At 37.5% G+C, this 18,782-nt stretch overlaps 1 protein-coding gene across 5 annotated transcripts in view; it reads right to left on the bottom strand.

Annotated features, from left to right (window-relative positions):
* Window positions 1-18,782, bottom strand: part of FRYL (FRY like transcription coactivator) — a 242,319-nt gene that overhangs the window by 42,071 nt on the left and 181,466 nt on the right. For 4 of the 5 annotated variants that reach the window (XM_036852364.1, XM_036852360.1, XM_036852361.1 and 1 more), the window contains 14 exons: window positions 18,092-18,351; window positions 17,580-17,720; window positions 14,416-14,584; window positions 12,527-12,611; window positions 11,888-12,000; window positions 10,774-10,924; window positions 9,997-10,100; window positions 8,176-8,361; window positions 6,671-6,875; window positions 5,400-5,521; window positions 4,359-4,549; window positions 2,770-2,864; window positions 1,091-1,698; window positions 666-763 (listed from right to left, as the gene is read on the bottom strand). In XM_036852364.1, the coding sequence (XP_036708259.1) occupies window positions 666-763; window positions 1,091-1,698; window positions 2,770-2,864; window positions 4,359-4,549; window positions 5,400-5,521; window positions 6,671-6,875; window positions 8,176-8,361; window positions 9,997-10,100; window positions 10,774-10,924; window positions 11,888-12,000; window positions 12,527-12,611; window positions 14,416-14,584; window positions 17,580-17,720; window positions 18,092-18,351 (2,528 nt within the window). The remainder of the gene's footprint in view (window positions 1-665; window positions 764-1,090; window positions 1,699-2,769; window positions 2,865-4,358; window positions 4,550-5,399; window positions 5,522-6,670; window positions 6,876-8,175; window positions 8,362-9,996; window positions 10,101-10,773; window positions 10,925-11,887; window positions 12,001-12,526; window positions 12,612-14,415; window positions 14,585-17,579; window positions 17,721-18,091; window positions 18,352-18,782) is intronic. The other variant, XM_036852365.1, reaches the window with a different exon arrangement.

Raw genomic sequence — 18,782 nt, 5'->3', positions numbered from 1 at the left:
GCAAACATAAAGGGAGAGAGAACTTTCAGAATCAAAAAATACATTATGCCCTCTTCTTCCACAGGACCTTTGCACATGCAATTTCTCCTGCCTGGAAAGTTTCTACCTTCAGCTCTGCGCTCTTGTTTCTCATCCAGGGACCTTATTTCGGTTATTCTTATTTGCCCTTCAAGTCCGCTTAGATATGACTTCCCCCAGGCAGACTTTTGCTTTATGTGTCCCTAGAATATTTTGTTCTCCCATTGCAAAGTCACCAGACTCTACGGTGATTGTCTACTTACTTGACTGCACCGCCACCCTAAGGCCCATAGGGCTAAGGATTCTATTTACTCTGATTATCATTGTGATTCCAGCATCTGATCCAGTGCTCAGTACGTATCTGGTGGCAAATAAATGAATGACTTGGAAACTGACAGAGGATAAAGTAGGGAAACAGAGCAGAAAAAGATTCAGACTCAGAGGAGTGCTACTCTAAACAAATAATTTTATTCACTGTCATTTGAGCAGCTAACATATCATTACTATATTACGCCTTCATATGCATAAAAGAATAAAAATTTAGATAGGAAGTGACAGTAAAAGGATTTTTAAGAGATTTCCCCCCTTAAGATAAACTCCAGAGAAAATTCCCTAAAGTGTTATCTTCCAGCATCACATTTGCTTACCTTTGCTATTCGACTAGCTGTTTCTTTGCAAAACTGAGTTGGGCTGTCAAAATGCTGGATTAAGTGAGGCAATAAGCAAAGGATGTTAAGAGGAAAGCCTATCAAAAAAAAAAAAGCAAACAATAACCAATTTTATTGCACATTATTTTAAAAATTAAAGGATTTTTTTTTCATGGTTCACAAAAACCATTTTCTTTTTATTTCCTGGAGTACTTGATTTTCTAAAAAAAAAAAAAAAAAAAAAAATTCTTTTTTTTTTTTTTTTTTTTGCTTTTACCAAAGAATTTAAGCTATCTCACATATTAAGAAAACCATCACTGTTTGTGGAAAAGCAGAAATTAGTAGATTTCAAAACCAACGATTAGTTTACATGTCACTATATTAAAAAAAAAAGCAGAGAGTTGGTGCAATTCTAGTCACATCACCTGACAACTGGGAAGGATCCACCAACGTGTGTTTGGAGACAGCAATGAGTTTACTCAGGAGGTGCACTGTCATTTCCTGGGTGGATACTGAGGTAAAACCCTTAAGGAAGAGCTGCTGAAGGCCTGGGAAATTATTCCACTTCAGCTTGCTTTGCACGGTTTCAATCTTCTCTCGACTCTCTGACTTTTCCAAAGGCAGGTGTATCAGCAGTTTGTTGAGAAGTCTGAGAGCCAGGAGGTATTCATATTCATAATCCGATTCTAATAAAGATGCTGCTATCCAGAAAACGGTAGCCATCAAGCTGGCAGGCTCAGTAGTGGGCTGCACATCATACACGGCTTTCTCTCTCAGGGAGGAAAGGCTTCGAGTCCTCGCTAAGCTACTGCTGTGGTTGAGCCGTCCATCCGTTATATCCAGTGTATTACTCCGCCGCCGGTCACCTCTTCGGTCACCAATTAAACTTAACCTCAAAGAGTTACTTCTTGCATTACTGCTATATCCCAAATAACTGCTACTATTAATGGGACTTGTGCTTAGATTGAGTTGTCCAGTGCTTTTCCTGTTAGCTGCATACTTGTTTCCCATTATAGGATCATGGTATGAGGTTCTTTAAAAAAAAAAAAAAAAGAAAAGAAAGAAAAAAAAAAAGATGAATCCATGCACAATCACTTCTTTTGCTACATTAATTGTACTCTTGAAAACACTGCAAAATGGTAACTGTTACCAGGAAAAATCATTTTTAAGTATATCTGACTTTGCTTAACCCAATTTCAGTTCTTTCCTCCCTATTAAAATGTACAACAGTACCTTTTCCACTGTGGCTACTTTGGGTTGGGTGAGGTTTGATTTGAAGCGAAAATTCTGCTATAGTTATCGCTGATAACTTTCAGCTCTGGGATTTAGTACATATTACGTCCAAAGCAGGCCTCGTTTGTCTCACCCCCAGACTCAAAGGTCCTGATGTCCCTATTTCTGTCAATTCGCATTCTTTCCAAAAGAACCAAGCTCAAAAATTTATTTTTGATTTCTCCTTCTCCCTCACATCTAATTATCATTGATTAAAAAATAATTACAGAATACTTTCTACCTGTGCCAGCAGCATGTAAAATGCTAGGAATATTAAAGTCCATGGAAATGGATAAATTAGAGCCTGTTAGTTGCTGTTATGAAAATATTAAGAAAATACTGTGAGATCCCGAAGGATGGAATGCTTAGCATTCCCCTGCGGCAGTTAGAAATACTTAGCTAGGAGGTGATATTAAGACGGGACTTGAAGGATAAATCAATTTGGGATTTGCAAGGAAGACAAAGTTCGAAGAGAGGCTGGTCCAGGGAGAAGGAACACTATGTGGAAGGTGTGAGTCCCAAGGAGCCTGGCCTGCTGGGGTGACAGGAGGATGTTGAGTGTGGCAGTAATACAGCCTGTCACTGAGGCTGAAGCCGAGTAGCACAGCAGAAAGGTCTCTGACCAGGGTGTCAGAGGAACGGCACTGCCGCATACTAGCCCCGTGAGCTTTCACACGTCTCACTGTCTGAGGCTCATTTTCCCACCGGCAATCCATCTGAATTTAGGGGTAGTACTCTCACTGCCGATATTAGAACGATACAGTATTACACATATTTAGCTCTTGAAGGTCTAAATACAAATCTACTGGTTGCCTAGTTTTTCAGTTCTTACTGAGAAAGGGCAGAAAGAAGATCGTAATGCTTCATGGTTTCAGCCAAAGTATCAATTGCAGATTCCAACGTGAGAAGAAGCTCAATCACAAATCCCTAGAAAAAAAGGCAGATCTTAATTAATCATAATCTGGAAAGAAGAAACTGCAGTGCACTTCCTGATGAGATTTCAAAATAGAACAAACTCCACATTAATATTACAAAATAAACTCTTGAGCAACATGATCCTGCTGATGGATGAGAATGCATCAAAACTAATGGTATAAACTCATTATAATGGCAACACGATTCACCCAAAATTACCTGGGCCAGAAATCTAGGATTCCATCCTTGTTTCTTTATCTCACACCTAAATTGAATACATCAGCATCTTGAAAATATTACTTTAAAAATAAATCCTAAATCTGACTTCTTTCCTCTACCTCCATAGCTTCCCTTAATCCAAACTATCATCATTTTGGCCTGGACTCTTACAAAGAGCCTCTTAACTGACCTCTCTTGCCTTCCGAAGGATTCCACCTAGCCTCCAGAGTGAGTTTTTAAAAAAGCAAGTCATATCCATCACCTTCCTTTCAAAACCAATGGGTGGCTTCCCATCAATTCAGAGTAAACTCCCACCTCTCACCAGAACTTCCTCGGCCTCACATGACCTGGACCTGCTTACCTCATCAATCTCCTGCCTCTGGAGGTCCCCAACCAGTACGTTCTAGCCACATTGGTTTGCTTGATGTTCCTTTATTTTGTTTTATTTTAATTTTTGGCTGAGCCATGAGGCTTGCGGGATATTAGTTCCCTGACCAGGGGGATTGAGCCCCTGTGAAAGCGCCGAGTCAGTCCTAACCACTGGACCGCCAGGGAATTCCCCTGATGTTCCTTTAAAAAGCCGATTCCTTCTGCCTCAGGCCCTTTGCACTTGTTAGTCCTATTTCCCTCTGCCTTCTTCCCCAGGTTATCACAGGGCTCACTTCATTTAAACATGTGTTCAAAACTCTTCTTCTCAGATGATCATATATATATATATATATATATAAAAAAAATCCTCTCCCTCATCATTCTTTAACCTGTTACTCTACCTTATTATTTTCACGGCATTCATCACTAAGTAAACTTGTATTATACATTATTGGTGGATTAAAGGCTTGTTTCCCCAATGAAATGTGAGCTCCAGAATGCCAGGAACTTTGTCTTGTTCATTACTGTATCCCCAGTGTCTAAAACAGTGTTAATAAAGTCATGAGTCTGTACAGACCTACGTAAGCTCTCTATTGCAGTATTTCACTTAATTTATCTTAACAAATGAAATTCAGTGTTCTAGTTTACATCTAACTTTAAATTCCTCTTTTACCTTGTGGGCATCTCAGAATAATATCCAGGTGTGTCTGATAAAGCTGTTTCTGATAGGCACTATTTAATTCAATTAGTATGTTATTAATTACACAACTTTGTTTCTTAATTCTTTGCTTGTTAGCACCTGACATCAGTAATTCTATACGACCATCATCTTGCTCTACCTGCCATGATTTACATTTGGCAGTAAGTCCTTGACAACGAGGAGTGCTCCATACTTGCTGAAAGAATTGAATGAACTACCTGTGCATCTTCTCCTGGATCCCCTACAGTTTCTACAAGTCTGGAGAGAACATCAGAAAGTGTAGTTGCCGAAAGAGGCTGCTTAAGGGCCCTGAAAATCTGAAAGGATCTCCCAGCATAGTGTCGAGAAGAGCAAGAAAGTGCTGTCTGCAGAGCAACCTCGCTAAGATGATGTTCCAAATGAATTCCTTCTGTGAAAGCAAAGGAAACAAGTAAGTGCTTGTTTTTCAGGATATATATAGGGGTTATGATCAGAGGCTAATAACCATGTTAAACCCGGTGCCAGCACAATACCTGGCAAACTGGGTGGGCACTGGTATTTCAAAAGTCAATGCTTTTTCTTTTCATTCAATTCCATCTGCACTTTAGATGACCCTTCATTCTAATCTCCAGGGAAGTAATCCCTGAGAACAGGGTTTCTCAGCCCCGGCATTACTGACATTTTGGCCAGATAATTCTTTGTTGTGAGGGCTATCCTGTGTAGTTTGTTTGTGTAGCAGCACCCCTAGCCTCTACCCAAGTGGACACCAGTACTAACCACTTGCCCCGCGCCCCCTAATTGTGACAAAAATGTCTCCAGACACTGCAAACTGTCCTGAGAAGCAAAATCACCCCTAGCTAAGAACCACCGTTTTAGATACATTTTACTATAATTTTCAGAATGTGTTAAATTTTAGATCATCGAAGCCCATACCAGTATAAAAAAATAATTTAAAAGTTTGTCATCTCTACCTATGTTCCTTCAATATAATTGTTTCATAATAAACAATTTTATTGTAATTTTATTATGCCGTCTTACACCAAACTAAGAACCCCAGAGCGTCAAAGTAGCATTCTTATTTTTAAGTAGTAACAATTTTTCTTCAACCAAAACAAATCTGTTTTCACTAGTAAGTTAAAAAAGAAAACCTGTCTAAAACTTTTGAAAATTTAGACATGTCAGCTTGTCAACTTTTTGCTAAACATTATCAGAAGTTTTGACATCACACTAAAAGATCTGCTTGAAAGTAAATACTATCTGAAATGTTTATTAAAGGATACCTGAGCTTGACTGCTTAAAAACAGAAACCACATGTTTCAAAAATGTAGTTAACTGCTCAGCACTCTTTATGCTAGGATTCTTGGCAGAAACATCCTCATGGTTCCAAAGGGGCCCTCTTTTTCTGAAAACAGAGAACAGACATGATTCCCTTGGTTTTTAAACTTAATTAAGTTTTACTCATACTCACCTAAAATGTGCTTTTGCACTTAGAAAGGATAGTAGTTGAAGAAATCAAACAGCATGTCACACAGCCTACTGCTACTATTTATGTACTTGGATATGTAATGATCTAGAGCAAGTACAGGAAGATCCAAGTTACGTATAATTTCAAAGTCTTCCACTGTTACAGTCAAATTCTCTCAGAGGTAGCAGGAAAAGATGGCAAATTTTGCCAAGTGAGAAGAGTACTGGTTACTGCTTAGGTATTACAGGTCAAAACAGTCTAGTTTGTAGAGGCTGGACTGTATTTAGATTGTAATGCAAATAAAATAATTTATAAGTTAAAACTACCTGTCGATTCTTTCTTTAAAATATCTTTGCACTCACCAGCTTGGTTAGTAAGGGTTAGGCCCCTTATTGCCACAGGCCCGAAGTGCCCTGGAAAAAAGATGTGGTCACGCTGCCTCTAGTCCCTAACACCTCTAATTCATCACATACTTTGCTATGAGACTGATTTTCTCAACACATTTATTTAATTGGGTCCTCCACCCTCCCCATCCAGCTCAAAGATTTTTGCTAACGTCTCCTTTCTTAAAAGATCTATAACCTCCGGCCAGGGCTTCACGGCCCTCCAGCTTGTCTAGCAATTCCTCCGCATTAAACTCAGGCTGGATTACTCACCAGTTCCAAATATACTTTGTTTTTTCACACCTCTGTGATTTTGCTCTTGCTATGGTATACTAGCCCCTTTCTCCCCACCTACGTTTCTTCTTTACTTATAGTGCTTTTGCAAAGAGTAGGCCATAAATAAATATTTGAAGATTGAATGTTAATGTAGCTAATGAAGGCAGAATATATATTCAGATAATACTGTATCCTCTTTGGGTACCTGGTATCTAGTCATGATTAAGGCCCTCCTTAGGTATAACAGTGTGAGCAAAAGAAGAAAGTCTTTGGTTGCATCAAATTTTCTAAATATTGCACAACACAAACCTGCCTATTCCAAATCAATGACCCTTCGGAAAACAAAATAGGGCTCGCGGAAGCTGACAAATGAAACAACGACTTAACACAGCTATGTGTCAGGAATGGTAGGAGCTGCAAATGTTACCTTGAGGTAATGAATTCCATGAGGGTTTTGACTTTTCCATCCTGCTCTACTGAGATGTCGACCTCGCTGAGGACGGTGGTGTGCAGATGTGAAATGGCAGCGCTGTTATTTCCTAAGCTGATACTAGAGGAGGTAGAACTTGAGCTGAGCCCTGAGTCGGTCATGGGGGAGGGCTGGTAATCAGGTATAAAATCGCTAACACCTGCTGAAAGAGACGCGGGCGTGAATGCCCAGATGTAAGCAATTTCCCACAACCCTCAAAGAAGTGAGCCTCACAAGCGCCCAACTACACTGAATGCGTTTTTGAGCAAATGTTGTTTTCGGAGCCTCTCAGTCAAACTTTAACGATTTGGACTTACTATGCAGTCCTGTGCTGCCATCTGCTGAACAAAGTTGAAATTGTCAGTTTCCTAATATTGTGGCATATTTCCTCAACATAGGTTGCCATTCACACTTCTATAATGAGAACTGGTTTTTAATTTCTTATGTTAAGGATTCTATGCTTTCTGCTTCACTTTACTTAAGGAAAATTTTAAAGTTTATTTGTAATATTATTATGTCAATTATTAAATAATTCTAAAGGTTATTACTAATGCCCACATTTACAAAATAGCAAAAGGAGCCTTAAAAACAAACACCAAACTATGGAATTTTGAATAGAAATGTTTTAACATAAAAAAGGCAGTAAACTTTATTCCGTTCATCTTTTAATCATGGTTTAAAAAGGCAAATAAGTTTACTAATAGATGTTTTCTCACTAACTACAGGTTTTTAAGTAAATAACAGGGCTTAAGTAAGTAACTTTAAAACGTATTAACCCTGTATCTGGCATTATATGATTAGGAAAAAAAAAGTAATTTTATTTCAATTTTTAAAAACCAATTATTTTCTACATCATCTATTATAAACCTGATGACACTGATGAATGTAATAAATAAGTTAGGGCTATTAGGGAAAAAGAAAATATAACTTGAAAAGTAAACCAAATTCACATCAACAGTGAAATAAATTTTACATTAAAGTCTCATTAATTTGGACCTCACTATTTCAAAATACATAATTTGGAACTTACTAGACTTCAAGATGTACAACATTTTAAGTGCAATCAGTATAACTGAGTGAATAAAAAATTTTTTGAAATTTTAAATGTCTTCCTTTGTCAATTTTTCAGATCTTGAGAGTAGGGGGAATCTAATACAAGTTCACCATCTTTGTCATAACCAGTGCTCAACAAATTAAGCCACTCTTTCATTGTACCTTTAACTTACATGTGGAGAGTTTAACATTTTTATGACAAAGACCCTTAAAGGTAAGAGAGATACAAATACTCCAAGTTTAATTCCTTCTTCTATGAATTAATAAATAATGTCAATGGTACTTAAAATAATAAAACTACATTAAAAAATATTCTCTAATATCTCAACTTCAGTTGATGTTCTCTAATGCAGGATCCCAAATTAACGAAGTACGGTTCCAGTTTCAAACTGTACTTTTAAAGCAAATACCTGTGAAAGTATAATCTAAGTGTGCAATTTGTTTGACTGTAAGCACCCTGGGCTCATTAAACTCCTTGTTCCTGAGAAGGACAGAAGCAACAGTTCGGATGTTACTGTTGGATCCCATTACTATTAACAAGTGCAGAAGCAGGCGTTTACAATGTTCATACACCTCAGGGTGGCAGTGGTCAAACCCTAAAGAGAACAGTAGAAAATCATCATCAGTAAAGAGAAATAATGAGTATTCTTGTTATCAAACTCGTATTTTAAAAAGAAAAGCAGAAATTATATAAAATATTTTGTGAAAGATGACACAGTACATCAATCAAGTTCTTTATTGGCCTAGAGTGTGTATACACTTTTACAATAGCCTATTGTCCTACTGGACTAGGGAGAATCAAGACAAATTTCCAGTGTGTTTTATATCTAAAATTTAGTAATCTCTTAGAAACTATTACTCTGTTACATAACACTAGATGTAAATGAACTTTTAAAGGCAAGCATTTTTTGTGCCTAGAACACAATAGAAAGTCAGGAGATGTTTGCTCACTGAAAGAAGAAAGTAGTACCTATATAATATGTGTACATATCAGGAAAATTTAGGAGAAGATGGCTATTTTGACTTGCTTCAGGAGAGCAATCCTACAAGCATGAGAAGTGTTGCTGATGTGATGGATCCCACATGTTTGTTACAGAGGGCACAGTGGAGTTTTAGCTGTAATAATCAGACTGTCCACAATCTAATTCTTTTGGGAAACACTAAGTACCCGTCTCAATTTTCCATTTACTCGGAAAGTTCCCAGTCCCAGAGGTAAATAAATTAATTTTACTCTTGCTACAGTTACAGAGTTTTTCCTACTGGAGGGTATGTGTGTTTCTGTGTGCAGTGGGAGAGGCTGTATGATAGGAATGGGTATAACAGAATTGTTTGTGGTTAAAGGAGAGGCTAGGAATAACTCTGCTCTAGACCACAAGAATCACGGTAAAAAGTGTCATGGAAATAACATACAGAAAATAGAAAGAGAAAGAGAAATATGAAGAGACTTTCTTGAAACCATATCTCCTTTCCCACTGTGGAGAACAATATGGAGGGTCCTCAAAAAACTAAAAATAGAGCAACGATATGATCCAGCAACCCCACTCCTGAGCATATATCCAAAGAAAACAAAAATACTAGAAAAGATACATGCACCCCAATGTTCACAGCAGCATTATTTACCACAGCCAAGACATGGAAGCAACCTAAGTGTCTATCAACAGATGAATGGATAAAGACAATGTGGTCTATGTACCCAATGGACTACTACTCAGCCATAAAAAAGAATGAAATAATGCCATTTGCAGCAACATGGATAGACCTGGAGGGTATTATGCTCAGTGAAATGTCAGACGGAAAAAGACAAACACTGTGTGTTATCACTTATAAGTGAAATCTAAAAAATAAAACAAACTAGTGAATATAGCAAAACAGAAGCCGACTAACTGATATAAAGAAGAAACTAGTTGGTTACCAGTGAGGAGAGGGAAGCAGGGGGGCAAGGTAGGGGTAGGGAATTAAGAGATACAAGCTACTGTATATAAAATAAATAAGGTACAAAGGTATATTGCACAGCACAAGGAATGTAGCTGATATTTTATAATAACTATAAATGAACTAGAATCTATAAAATTTTGAATCATTATTTGTACACCTGAAACTAATATTATAAATCAACTCTACCTCAACTAAAAAATAAAATAAAATGCAACGTGTAAAAAGCAAACAAACATACTGACTTTCAATTATCACAAAAATATAAAATGAAGGAATTAGCGCCGAATATGTATTACCTATAAAGATTGCATGAAGAAGAAGATGGAGGTAGCTTCCCCATTCCACCTTCACACTATGATCGATAATGAGATCCGTCAAAAGGATGACGGCTATGTTACACCTATGACAAACAAGAGCATTATTCATGTGTCACTAGAGTAAACCTAGAGAAAATCTTATGCAAATTACTTAAAGATTTTAATATTGTCTTTTATGGAAAAAATACAATTTCTCAAGAAAAAAAGAAGAAAAGAAATACAGCTGAAGAAACCGTTACATGATAGTTTTAGATAAAACCTATCTGGCTAAGGGCTCCTTGAAGTCAAGGGCCATATTTTCTTCATCTTCAACCCTAAGGCCTAGCACACTGCTTGCCACATAGTAGGTGTTCAGTACATGTCTGGTACATTAATACATTTCAAAAGAATGCAGTAACTGTTCTATTGTGATTTTTGCTGAGTAGACATCAACTTAACTCAATTCAAAATAATAGTGCCTACTACCGTAAAATAATATTTTTCAGATGTAGTAACTGGGTCCCAGAAAGGTCAAGTAACTATGCCAGACACCCAGAAAAGCAGCAGCAGCAGAATTAGATTTAGTAATACTAACTGGAAACAGTGAGAAGTGTGAGTTTTTAGATTTCTTAAAATCTAAACGCACGGATCGAATTTGTTGCAGTCTCAAAAGAAAGAAGGTTGCTTATGTTGTGTGTTGTCGGACAGCGTAAAGAAAGCTGGAAGTGTTAAGCAGTGGTTTGGCTCATATGAAATAGGAATGACACTGTGGTCCACCTGTGAAGAGGTAATCCAGGTGATGACGTTTCAGGCAAGTAATCCACCAGTGGTGACCAGCAGCCTCCCGCTGGTGGGAAGGGTAGTGGCTCTCCTTCATTATGCTCCATCACTTTCAGTCGCCAATTAGAATAAAGTGGCATTGAGTCACCTATCAAGATAAAATGATCTCATTGTCTACACCATCTACTTTCCGCCAATATAAGCAAACTCTAGTAAGACACCAACTATTTATAGCACTGGAAAGTGATAAAAAGAATTTCCCACTATTTGGACATATGTTTGCTAGGTAGACATGGGTACAAATATTATCAGATTAAGCAAATCAGAGAGAGAAAAGAGGTATCAATTCAGGTTCCATCCTTTAAATCAAAGCAAAACTACATGAGCACTTCATCAGGATTCCACAATTGATGTCCAAGCTATGAGACCACATTATAGGTAAAGCTGCCTTGTAACAAGGGCCTTCTGGTAAGTTACTCAGTTCTAAATTTCCTGAGATAGGGCCAACACAAACCCATCTTCAAAGGAAATCTGCTCTACCACAGTGGGGCTGCAGGGTGCAGTAAGAAAGGCCATCAGGAAATGTGAGTTCTGTGTGACGTGGGTAAGTCACTTAACCTCTCTGGACCTCAGTTCCATCGTGTGCAAAATGAGGAGATTGGACCAGATCATCTTCATGGTCCCTTCCAGTCTGAAGGCTTGTGCTTCTATTCTACTACCCTACCTTAGTGTTATAATGAGACTCGGACACATTATTCATTTTGCAATTGCGAGGGAGAACGTTTTAGTAAAATGTGAATCCCACGAAAGTTCAAATCTGTTAAAAAAAGCAGCCTGTTGGTCAATGTTTGTTCTATGATGCTTCTTGAGAACCAATTCTTATGTTCCTTTTGATTTATCTACAGGGAACCTGTGCTTTTGAAACATATTTCCCCGACTTACGTTGCTTCTTAAAATCAAGACATTTCAGATTATGTTGGAACACCACTAGTGGCAGTTAAACACCCTTCTTAAAAACAATTTCTGGGAAGAATATATTTATTAACATTAATATAATGATAATACACCTTGCCATTGCAGTTATTAAAAAAAAACATTTGGAATGTATTACTTTTTTCTTCTTCATAAGATCCTCCAGAGCTGCTACTGTATCGAGATTCTAGTCTGTGATGTTGACGATTTAAATGACTGTTTAGTCCACTGTAGATGTCTAGGTGCACATAGCTATGGGAATGATCATTGAGTTAGTCACAGTCATGGTAAAGTGGTATTTGTACTTTATGTTTTACGTTCTATGCTTAAAAAAGAACACAGTACACAAAATACTAAAGTTTACTATGATATATGTTAATTTCCACATTACAATTCAAAAGCTTAAGCTTTGAAGTCAATTATTTCTACCTGAAGATTTTTCTTAAATTGTTGTGATAATAATGTGCTGATGAAACCTATTCCATATAAAACAGGCAGAGTAAATACCCATTTAGAAAAGTTTAACAATGTAGCAACACAAAAAGTGACTGACCATACTCTACCTATTCATCCATTAGTGCATATTAAAAAATCTAGCATGCCAGCATCTTTAATGTTAAAATAGTCAATGTGGAAAATTTCCAATATGGAAATATATTTCCTCACTAGAATTTTAACACAATGAAATATACATTCCAATGCAGAAATTGTCATTTATGCTGATGATAATCTGTATATGTCAAACTGACAGGCTAATGAAGAACAGAGAAGTACTTACCTCTCTTCAATATTCTCTTTTATGGGCTTATTATCGGGATTGCCATCCGTGGGAGCTACCATTGTATTGCTACTAGAAGTAGTTCCTGTAATCATAAATAAAACAGTATCTATGAATTTAAAGCCTAGGATAGCTCAATAAGAACAAAAGATTTCAAATTATAGATGTCAAAACTCCACTAAAATGAGAAGAAGGTGATTTTTAAAAAGGAATGTACTCTTAACGACCTAGAGGGTAAGGAGACAACAGCAACAAAATTATGGATACTGGAAAACAAATGGACAGGAAGTAATCAAGTGTTAAGAAGGCTGAATCCAGAGCTGTTAGTGGAGGAAACAAGAAGCTTCCGTATCTATAGTGTTGAACCTCCAAAAGGTCAGGAATTAGTGGCATCAAGTACCTCTGGAAGTAGGGGTTGAAGGAGGTGCTAAAAATGGCAAGAATGGTTGAAAATCTCTTTCGTAAGTAGCTGGCTCCCAAGATCTACCCCTCTGCCTCTTGTAACTGGGTAGTTCTCTCGCCTCACTTCCAGAAGTCTTTTCTGATGAGAGTATATCAGAGGATTTCTGGACGAGGGCACACCACATACAGGTGAAGGAGGAAGTACTTTACTGAGGATACGAAGACTAAGCAAAAACATACATACATACATACATACATAAATTTGCCATTGGATCCCCCTGCACCCTTCTCACACCATGGGCTACCAGAAGGCTTGAAGACTCTGTGCAAGTGTGTGTATGTATGGATTATATGTATTGGTATACACACACACACACACACACACCCCTACACCTTCTACTCTAGGCAGAGGACTAGAAGAGTTTTCTCTGGGGAATCTGATTACTGCAAGGGAAAAGACCTATGTATACTTGTATCGACGAAATCATCATACAACAAAGGACAAAATAAGTTCTGTATATACCTACAGAACAACCAATCAACTTTTTAATATGCCTGTTAAATGAACTGTTTATGAAAAGACAGATCCAGAATTGGTAGGCTTTTGAGGAAAGCTTTTACTAAGACAAACCAAAACAAAAACACAGTAATATAAAGAAAATAGGAACTTTCGCTGCTAGAATATTTTATCAAATATACAGAAGATAGTCCAACCATGAAACATGAATAGGATGCTCCTAAAAAAATTCTAATTAAAAAACCTCTCTTTGGAATTAAAAACATTCTAGCAGATATGAAAAATTCAATAGAAGCATTATTAGAAACCTCTTGGAAAGTATAACAAAAAGATGAAAATAGATGACAAAAATAAATTATAAAGATATAGTATGAGAGATTTCTAATTATACAATGTTATTAACATCACAAAAACATTTAATATAAACTGAATGGCAAAGAAGTTCATAGAAATTTAATCTACAATAGCCCAGATATTATACTGATTTTCAATGAAAGTTATTCCCTCAGCGACGTAGTTTCTTCAACTCGAAATATTACAATAACTATAAGTATATGGGTATACATAAAAGTATATACACTCATGTGATTGGATACTATGTATAATACATGCCCAAATAATTATAATATGAAATTACACAGTAATTTTCAATAAGTGAGCATTTTCTATATTTACATACTAATTATAGTCATTTTAAAAAAGCATTTGTTGTGTAGAGATATATAAATGTATATTCCAGTTCTAAATAAGTATGTAAGTATGCTTCCCTTTATCACATTTTGAATCCTTACATTGTCAAACTTCTTTACTCATATGAGGATTTACAAAGTTTTGTCCGGTTAATTAGATATATGACTCATGTTTGCTTGTTTTCTTTATGATGATGTTTAAAGCAAACGCTTGCTAAAATGAACAATTATGGAAAGCTTCTCTTTTTATACAAAGTAGTCAGTTTTAAATGACTTCTCACCTGAGGTGACAGAAGGGATTTTATAGCTGGAAGTGATGCGGTAATATGGGGGATTATCCATGTGAGTGACGCCTGAACTGACAGGGTCGGTCAGCTGTAGTTCACTCACCAGTTCTTCTAGCAACTGCATTGTTTTGTCTCTACCTAAATATACAATAACTTTCTTCACCTGTCACAAAAGAAATTGTTCGGAAAAGAAAAAGCACAATTTTTATCTCACAAACTTGTCTTGAGACAAATTTTATCAGAGTAAGCTCAACTTTAAGCGGTAGATGAATAAGCACAATCTTAATTTGAATAGACACTGATCAGCAATCAGACATTAATCAGCTTTATAAGTACTGTTCTATCTTCCCTCTAACCCTCAACATTGTATCTAATTAGGATGACCTAAATGTATTGTTTAATGGTGTCCATAAAGTTATCTACTTCCTTTACCTTTTTGGGGTTTTTTTAGAAAAGCAAAAGATAACTTGCCTTTCTATAAATCAGTTTCTCTTTCAACGGAAACTTTCAATTAATATCATCCTAAGATTTTCCTCATATTTTTATTCAGCCAGCCTTCATACCCAGGATTCATCACTTATTCTGCCTTCCCCGTTCTCTATATTCAACCAGCAGTATAGACTGGAGATTAAGAGCGAGAATCTAGAACTGAACTAGAACTCCAACGACACAGTCTGGATTGGAGTGTAGATGTAACTTTTACTAGCTAGGCGATCTGGAAAGTTCCCCTCAGTTTTCTCTTCTGCAATTAGGGACGTCACCTACTCCATACGGTGGTTAGGATTAAGTAAATTAAAATTTATAAAGCACTTTAAAAAAAGGCCTAGTACACAGTACGAGTTAAGTAAGTGAAAAAAACTTTCCAGTAGTATGCTTTATGGGTATGTTTTAGTAACATGTATTATTGAAATGGGCTGATCGGTTAGTAAGCGATCTCTCTTTTTTCTCCCTACTTTAATCCTTACTACTCAAAATGTGGTCCTTGTAGAACATGCATCGTCATCTGAGCTTGCTAGAAATACAGAATCTCAGGCCTCACCCTCACCTCCAGACTCAGAACCAGAACAAGATCCCCAGACGACTCACGTGCATACAGACGTGTGAGAAGCTCTGTCTTATTAGATGACCCCCGGACAAATCTTACAACATGCTTTATCACATCATACCAAAAATCTGATAACGGTTCCCTAATGATAACTGACTGTCCTCCACACAGCTCTTGAGCTCTCCAAGCTGTTCTATTTGCTAATTCTCTGTTCCCAAGTCCAGTCTCCTCTGACCCAGGAAACGTCAAGCACGTTTCTTCCTCTGTGCCTTTGCTCTGATCCAGAACCTCTGAGTTGACGCTCCTGACTCTAATCCTGTCAGGTCTTCAAGCCCCATCTCCGCTCCAGCTTCACTGCCTGTCCCAGAAGCTTTCACTGACTTTTCACCAACAGCTCTGGGTTGGAATTCCAGCTCCACGAAGATAGAGCTAAATGGCTGTGCGACTTTGAGGAAATTACTCTTCTTTCTACCTTATTTTATTCATCTGTAAAACTGCAGTAATCTTAGCAAGGTCACAGATTTCTTCCGGAAATTAAGTAATGGAGATGAAGTGCTTATACCGTGCCTGGCCTCTAAGTAGTGCTTAAGAAATGACAATTAAGAAATTATTATTATTGTCATTAAAAATAGCTCTTTTAATATTTCTGGCAAATGGCTATGCCTTGAACTTCATCTTGGCTTCTTAGAATTATAGCTTCATGCCTGTTTCTAGTGCCAGCCCTGACTCACTCATTCATTCATCCGATTAAGGGGAAGATTCTATGTGTCAGGCACTAGTCCAGGCTCTGGCAAGAAGGCAATGAACTAAGCAGACCAAAATTCCTGCTCTTAAGGAGCTGACAATCCACTGGACTGATTGAGGCAAAAGTTATGAGCCAAAGAGGTAAAATATGTAACAAGTTTGATGATAAATGCTAGGAAAATCAATGAAACAGGGAAAAGAAAAGAAGAGCGTACGTGTGGGGGGCAGGGCATTTGCAGTTTTAGACAAGATGACCAGCAAAAGTATCACTGAGAACTGACATTTGAGGAAACGTCTGAAGGAGGTACAGCAGTGAGCCATGTGGCTGTCTCGGACAGAGAGGAAAGTAAGTACCAAGGCCCCCGGGTGGGATGCCCGGTGAGAAAGCAGGACAGCAAGCGGGGTCAGCGTGGCTCAAGGGCAGGGGGCCTGAGGGAGAGCATTAGGACGTGTGGTCAAGAGGTAATGTGTGATGGTGTTTTTGGTACCAAACACCCACCTTTCTCTAAGTGCTTCTCATTGAAGGTTAATCTTGTGACATGCCTTCAGAACAGTGCTTTCAGTAATCAAGTTAACTGGTTCGTTTAAAGTAGGATCCATAAGAACTTTCAGAGCAACATTCTGCAGAGCTAGTCTTCTGTGGACATACTTTAAGGAGATGCTACCATGCCACTGATAGCTATATCTACATATACACACGTGTGTTTGCGTGCATGTGTGCATATTCAGTTTAACCTTCATGTTTGATAGTTTCACGCTGTTCTCTTAACTTGAGCAGATTTAAGTATTGCTTTCCCTCTAGAAGGCAAAGACTTATATTCTTCACTGTATATCTCTTATCGCGCTTTTCCTTGCTTCTAGAAGCCTTAGGGCACGATTCCATAGGCACTGAGCTCTCACTTCCCATCCTGCTCCAATATCCCAATGCCAACTCCTGATAGGAAACACTACTAACATCTCTCCACTTCCATATCACTTTCTCTCCAGTATCATCTCTAATCCTCCCAGACAGTGGTGATTCCAAAGTTATCCACTCTCAGGACTCTTGCAATTTTCCTTTGTAGCCCTTACCATGACTGTACTTTATTAACTTAGATTTATTCATTAAATAAATTAGGTGTAGGTTCAAAGAATAAAATCTGTAGCATCCATCAGAACCTAGAAGAACACCTAACCTGTAGTAAAGCCAGATGATATCTGTTAAATGAATCAATGGATAAATCCATGTGCTATTTCCTGATTTTCCTCATCTTGGCCCCTGCTTTGCCTCTGCTGGTCTACTGCTTGCCCAGACTCTGACATCACAAGACACTGGGTAAATATATATATTAAAAAAATAAATAAAAAGGAAAGGAACTTGAACACATACGTAAGGCAAGAGGCTTGGTTCACTATTCACTCCACAAATGCTGATCAAAAAGTGCAAAATTATTTTCAGGTTTTTTGGCCAGCCATCTGCGAGCGTGGTCCACACATTCTCCACCTCCGACCAGGCCAGTTCATCACCATACTAGAGGCAGGAAACACAGCACACACTTTAGGAACAGCTGTCTTTTCAATATCTAACTTGCCATGTCATGAAATATTAGAAAATAACGCTGTTACAGACAGCTTTAATCTGTTCCACACTTTAGAGGAACAATCATTTCTTTCAACAAATCTAAACACAAGTATCATTAAGCACATATGATTTTAGCTCCCCCCCCACCAAAAAAAAGATATTTTATATCTAATGAGAAGTTTTTTAAAGAAAGGAACTTATTGATAACACATACATGTTTGGTTACCACAGGATTATCTAATCTCTTTGTCTATTTCTAACCTGTTTACTCCTAACTCGGTAATTCTGTCCAGCAACTGCAAATACAAAAACCATGTTACCTTTGCTGTCATGTACATCAGATTATTCAAAACCATGGCAGTGGCTTGTGGGGATCCCCAGCCTTCTCCTCGTAACCAGCGCCTGCTCGTCACCATAAGTTCTCGGTCTTTTAAGGAATCATCTTCATCTTCATCATGCCGCCTTGCTGTGGGCAACGGTTTTAAATCCACCAACTCGATGTTGTTCATCCACGGTAACAGGTAGTGCAGCATCACTTGCCTCCCAGCAGGGTGAGCTGTCTGAATTCTCTGGCTTATCTCTGTAATTAAGAACAAGTCAAAGAGGGAACGACTGATGTAACTGTGGTTTTCCTTTGACTTGTAATGAATTTAAATTTAATTTTTAAATTTAACTTTTTAATTCTTAAAAAACAGCAAGCCAGATTTTATTCATTACATTTAAGAATTACGAGCACTGTTTCTCCTTTTAATGAATTTGACATTGATGACGTCATAAAGAAAAGATAACAGCTAACATATATCACACACTTACCTTTTCTATAAAATATCTCTGGCGGTTGAGAAAAATAAATGTTTGCACACTATTGGTGAGATGGTAAAATGGTGCAACTGCTATGAAAACAGTATAAGAGCTCCTCAAAAAATTAAAAACAGAACTATCATATGAGCTAGTAATTCCATTTCTGAGTATGTATCCAAAAGAATTGAAAGCAGGGTCTTGAGATATTTG

Source organism: Balaenoptera musculus, chromosome 5 (assembly GCF_009873245.2).
Source record: "Balaenoptera musculus isolate JJ_BM4_2016_0621 chromosome 5, mBalMus1.pri.v3, whole genome shotgun sequence".
Lineage (NCBI taxonomy): Eukaryota > Metazoa > Chordata > Mammalia > Artiodactyla > Balaenopteridae > Balaenoptera > Balaenoptera musculus.
This window is presented reverse-complemented; position numbering and strand designations above follow the sequence as displayed.